This window comes from Neodiprion pinetum, chromosome 7 (assembly GCF_021155775.2).
Source record: "Neodiprion pinetum isolate iyNeoPine1 chromosome 7, iyNeoPine1.2, whole genome shotgun sequence".
NCBI classification, from domain to species: Eukaryota; Metazoa; Arthropoda; class Insecta; order Hymenoptera; family Diprionidae; genus Neodiprion; species Neodiprion pinetum.
The window spans coordinates 15,720,134-15,725,492 of record NC_060238.1 but is presented as its reverse complement, the minus strand read 5'-3'; the positions used below and the strand labels follow the sequence as shown (position 1 = coordinate 15,725,492).

Below are 5,359 nucleotides of genomic sequence, written 5' to 3'. Positions count from 1 at the left end.
ATTCATACCCCCGTTTTATCAGGATTTGTGCGGGCGATTTCCCCGCTTCTGACGTCACGAAATATATATAGGACATGCCAGGTCAGCGGCACCTTAAGCCATCTGGGCTGCAACCAAGTCCTGGGAACCGATTATTAACAATCAATCCTGGTTTTTTAATCTGAGTCCTATTAATAGACGTAAGGTAATCTTGGATTGCAGTTGATTCATTTTCTCGACCGTAAGCAATCGCAGGCGAGTGACTAATATCTTTTGTTTCTTGCCATAACTTTGTATTTATTAAATTTGTTAAATCTTTGCTTGTATAAAATGACTTACAATCTGATGCAGTAATTCGGTATCTTCGTGCATTGAGCCATGCCGGACTATTTTGTTCTACCTGAAGCTCAAATGGACCAAGCGTTGATGAGCTTAAATTAGTTTGAAACCCTGCAATTTTTAATTTTAATATTAACTTTAGATCACAGTCCAAATCATAATCATCATACTGTATTTGCAGTAAGTCGATCTACATTGATTTTTCATTTTTGTGTTGTAAGCGTTGAATAAAATCAGTTGTCATTCTATCAGCACTCACAGAACTGCTTAGGTTCGACTGCACACTAAAATCAATTACTTTTTTTCTATTAGCTTCATTACAATTTTTTTTTTTTACACTCTTCACTTGAATTTTTCGTTGATTCAACTTTTTTACACTCAGCAGTGATGATACTTGATGGATTATTTCCTGTTTTGCGACCTTGATTCCATTCTTTTATTTTAGAAGTCCAAGTTAGCGGTTCAAAACCATGTTGAAGCGTATATTCTTCTAGTTTAAAAAGTAATGCTACAATATGTGAGCAATTTAAAGATTCAGATGCTGGACATTGACATGCAGCATTTATTACGTTTCCATCGTCATCAAGACCTATTACCACATCGTAAATCGTAGTTTTAAAGGATTATTGGATTTTTGCCCTTAGATAATAAATATTGTTACAACTATTATCTTGTAAATCTTTTATACAATCACTAATACAGTACAATCTACCTCTTTGAATGGTTTTAGAGTTACCAGAGACAGGCATTAAATCGTCGTCCATTTCTTGATCATCGTCATCGCTTTCCTGTGAATTTTTACCTTCTGTAATGTACTCATGTATAATACCGTAACAAAATGAACGAGGAACCTGTTTAGATGGAAATGTTTGCCAATTATCATTAGGATAGAAAGTAGTATGGATGGGTAATGTTGTAGAAGAATCTGATGTCACCGTTGATCCAGATGTAGATGCCAATGAGACTGTTAAAGATGCTTGCAAGCGTTGTTTCTTCTTCACTAACCATATTCCTTTGTCGACACCTTCAAAAATAACTCCTTCTCTTCCATTATTTATACAATCGTTGACCCTAATGCGTACTAATAAAAGATTATTAAATTATTAAATTCTAACTAACTGATAAACTCATCACTGAGAGTCATCATTTATATATGTTTTCAAAATTATTAAAAAAAAAAATTAAATGAATAGTTAATTTTTTCACTATTAATTACCATTGACTAGAATGACATATAACCTCTATCTGTTACTAAATCATATTCATTTATTTAATTTTTTTTCATTACCATCTATATTTGATTCATATTTCACTCTGAAATAAATCTGAAATTTATTATTATTTTCAATTTCTCTTATTACAGTTTGAATCTCCCGCTATTTTTTCACTCGTTTTTTTTCCGGTAACTTTTAAATTACGGCACGCAAGCCAACGTTTTAGTGTTACTACATTGTTGTCTTTTACGGTTGCAAATTTTAGTTTTGCTCCAGGAACGTCGTCTTCTGTTAAAAACATTTTTTTTTAGTGCACTTTACTGTGTGTTTATATGGGGGTTAGACAGTGTTTGTCCCTACCGAACTACTAGCGCTGCTAGTGAGTAATTCTTCGTACTTCAGGAAAAAAGCTCATTGACGATGATTCTCCGAGTTCCAGCCGAAAAAAATTTTAACATAAGATTTCAAAAAATTCTGAAACAATTGTAGTTAAGATTTTAAGATTGAAAACGTAAACAAATTTTCTTTCTTGGTATATTATCCTAGACCTCATAATTCCCAAATGGAGCCCCTCCACTCTTCAGTCCCGACAGAAAATTGTAAAAAAATGAAAATAAAACAAAAAATCTGAAAAATTCTAACTACTCTGGTCTGAACTTACGCAACTTTTTACTCTCTTGACATTTCCTGTGAAACTCCATAGTTATTGTATTACGCTTTTTTTGTCTAAAACATGCATTTTTTAACTGAAAATGCAATACGGGAGCGAAAAAATCGTACGAAACTTTCTAAAAAACGAAAATGTAGGTTTTGATATCCTTTTCAATTTTAGTGTAGCTAGAACCGAGGAAAAAGTTTCCCTTAGCTGTAGGTGTCATTTTCGGCAGCTGAAAAATGGCCATTTTCAAAAATATGTACTGAGATAAAAAATAATTGGAGAATTTTATAGAAAAAAAGAAAAATGAAAGTTAATTTCTCCTCTTTAAAACGCCGCTTGGAAAATTCGATTATCTTCATTTTTGAGTCCTCTATCTAATTTTTCAGTGCGACAAGAAATTTCAACTGGTGTACCCAAAATTTTGGCTGGCAGTGTATATCTCCCATCATATTTCTGATAAGAAAATAAACGTACTGTGTATTCGGTAACGAGTCGCCCACAAACTTCATTAGGTCATAATGTCAGAATGACGGTTTTTTTAATGTGCCAGCTGCAGACCCGCTAGGTGTGTATGTCTGCTGCTTCGTTTTTTCCTTCATTTAACAATCTCGTAAGTATTGCCATCTTTTTTTCGCATCATCTGTAGTGATGCCTGTAACATTTGATAGAATATGGACTTATTGACTACTTGAAGATAGCCAACTAGCTAGCCTAACCTAACTAGCTTTGATCGTCAGAACATTACTATTCGCACCAACCTCCCAAGGTGTTGCAGATTTGAAAAGACTCTTTTGGAAACAGCTTCAATGAGAAGCTCGTCGCACAGTACATTCTCATCGTCGACCTCTTCGGTACTTGGAGATTCCGTAACGCCTGGTCTTGGTACTACAAAAATTGCGTGATGTGATTAGAAGAATAAAATAGTATGAAATCTTTCTTGCTCAGGCATATTTTCCCTGTATCAATGAGATACATAAGTACTTGGTTCGATAAAGAATAAAATGAACCATATGTTTAAAAAAACTACTGGTCGCACGTGGCCATGTACAGTTTTTGTATTATGGGCCCCTTACCTAGCTTTTCACAATTCTATAGGTTTCATGAAAACCCTTAACCAAATCTTAGCCAAACTTTCACCCTTAGTCTATAGCTTTAATGGTTCAGTTAAATCAATAATTCATTGTGACTCAATTGAAAAAAAAAAGTGATTCGTTGGCGGAGAAGACTTAGAGCTAAACTTACCCAAAGTAACAATATTTTCATCAACTTTCAGGCACTCTACGTGCTCGTCATAATGCTCCAAGCATTTGTGTTGTAGGATATTTGGACAACCTTGTATTAGCCAGCTACAGTATCCACATTTCACAGGCTGCAAATAAGAGGTTATGATATGAATATTCTCGAATTATAGGTTAGAAATTGGGTGATATTAGGTCAAACGTGACGAAGGGTTTAATTATTTCCACTTCAACAACAACCAGAACGAACAATTAAATAAATGAATTTTGTATTCTGAAGAATTTTATACTTACAGGACCTGACGAATGTCTTTTGTTACGCACCCACACACATGCAGATAAAGAGATTAGTTTGACAGTTCGCATATACTGGTAGTGCATGTGACGTCGAAACGGTACCTGGTGGAAATTTCCAGATGCTAGACACCGGAAACATTCACACGCAGCTACAGCTAGACTCACATCAGTAGTTTGGGTCACCAATTACCGATTAAGTATTGAAATACACCGGACAACGAGCATTCAGTCGCTCTAATCGAACGAACCGAAGAGGGAGTAATTGTTGGATAAAAGATTTAATTTGGCTTACCTTTTTGAGAATATTCTGGGTGTGATGACTTGCAGCGTAGATTGGTGAGAGGCTTTAGTGGAATAACTGACTCTAATATTTGGATATTTTGACTGACTTGGTTTATTTTATAAGTTCGATATTTAAAAGTCACAAAAACGGAGTTACACAGTGTGAGATCTTAAACTTAGTATGACACAATGGAGCTGAAGCTCGCTGGACTTTTGGGCAGAGTAACGTTGTATGAAAAGTTTAAATGCAAAAGGCAAAAGGATTTTACCGCGAGACTGTACCGGAACAAGATGACGAATCTGGAGGTAGAAACCAAGAGGACGATCGGGTGATCGGTCGCCGTTTTTATAGGGGTCGATCGTTGCGCAGAACGATCCCCCTCTTTAGATTTTTTGTCACCTTTGCGCACCTCCCCCTTTTTCTAGGAATTCTAATTAGGACACGACATCTTCGCCGCATGCACGCCTGTGATCTTAGTTCATTAGCTATTACTATATTGTAAGTTTTCACATATGGTATAACGCTGCACTGGTGCGGTGGTGTAGGTGCGGGGACTTTGTTCTGTAATTTTCCATTCTGCGTGAGCTTCTTTGTTGGGGCGCAAGCCCCCCTTGGCCCCTCGGCTACTGAGCTTCTTCCTGTTTACTTCTTAATATTTTTACTATCTTGCTCGTTACAAAGTCCATATGTCATGTGTGTATCTATATAAAATTACATTATTATAATCGATTACTGTCGTTATTCACCTGGAGTACAATAGCAATTGTTTATGAAACATAGTTGCTATTTGCTTAACATTATTAGAATAGCGCTGCTGCGAATATTCTTAGGTGTTTGTGTTATAACTATCTTAACAGATTTAGGGTACTTGACAATTTGATAATTCATAGCTTTAGAGCAGGTTTACATGTGTGCTTTTTGTATATAATTCTCTTCTGTAATTATTAATTCTTATATTGATATAAATCGGCTTGGAAGCTTCTAGAACGTTTTCTTTATACTTGTTGGTTGCCTGTCATTGGGCGTTGCCACGTATGCATCTATGAGTTCATTGCGAGTTGATTTACCTTCAATCGTTTCGTCGGTAAGTTTCCTAATGTGTTCTCTAGATGAAGCTCTGTATGGCTCTACATTGGAGATCTGCATTGCCTTCAAAACGTTGCGCGTGTTGCCTACAATACGGCGTTACGGAGGATGGTATAGCTCATGCTGGATAATTAGTATTCACGGTTTTGAAGGTTTTGCAGTCTCTGGTTTTATGGGTTATTGCAGCAGTGCTATCTTTACATTCTATCGGTTATACATTTATCTATGGTTTTACAGTCTTCTATACTCCAGGCTATATGGTAAA

At 35.8% G+C, this 5,359-nt stretch overlaps 1 protein-coding gene across 9 annotated transcripts; it reads right to left on the bottom strand.

Moving 5' to 3' along the window:
* Window positions 1-271: 271 nt before the first annotated feature.
* On the bottom strand, window positions 272-4,329 carry LOC124222940 (uncharacterized). Of its 9 annotated transcripts, XR_011177623.1 has the most exons (7): window positions 4,018-4,329; window positions 3,723-3,847; window positions 3,433-3,559; window positions 2,949-3,075; window positions 2,665-2,842; window positions 1,893-2,006; window positions 1,563-1,820 (listed from the first exon to the last, which is right to left on the bottom strand). XR_011177623.1 is itself a non-coding variant. In XM_046634459.2 (5 exons), exons 2-5 carry the CDS (start codon window positions 3,807-3,809, stop codon window positions 2,827-2,829), a joined length of 357 nt encoding a protein of 118 aa, XP_046490415.1. In that variant the 5' UTR covers window positions 3,810-3,847; window positions 4,018-4,329; the 3' UTR covers window positions 1,563-2,826. The 9 variants fall into 9 exon arrangements, 2 of the variants coding, with proteins under 2 accessions (XP_046490415.1, XP_046490416.1); XR_006884156.2 differs by lacking the exons at window positions 1,563-1,820; window positions 1,893-2,006 and adding an exon at window positions 272-429; XR_006884157.2 differs by lacking the exons at window positions 1,563-1,820; window positions 1,893-2,006 and adding an exon at window positions 985-1,357.
* Window positions 4,330-5,359: the final 1,030 nt, after the last annotated feature.

Coding starts and splice junctions, on each gene's coding strand:
- LOC124222940 (XM_046634459.2), bottom strand. CDS start 3,809: ATGCACTACCAGTATATGCGAACTGTCAAACTAATCTCTTTATCTGCA. Junction 3,560..3,722: donor AAAGACATTCGTCAGGTCCT/GTAAGTATAAAA, acceptor TCTTATTTGCAG/CCTGTGAAATGTGGATACTG. Junction 3,076..3,432: donor TGAAAATATTGTTACTTTGG/GTAAGTTTAGCT, acceptor CAATTTTTGTAG/TACCAAGACCAGGCGTTACG.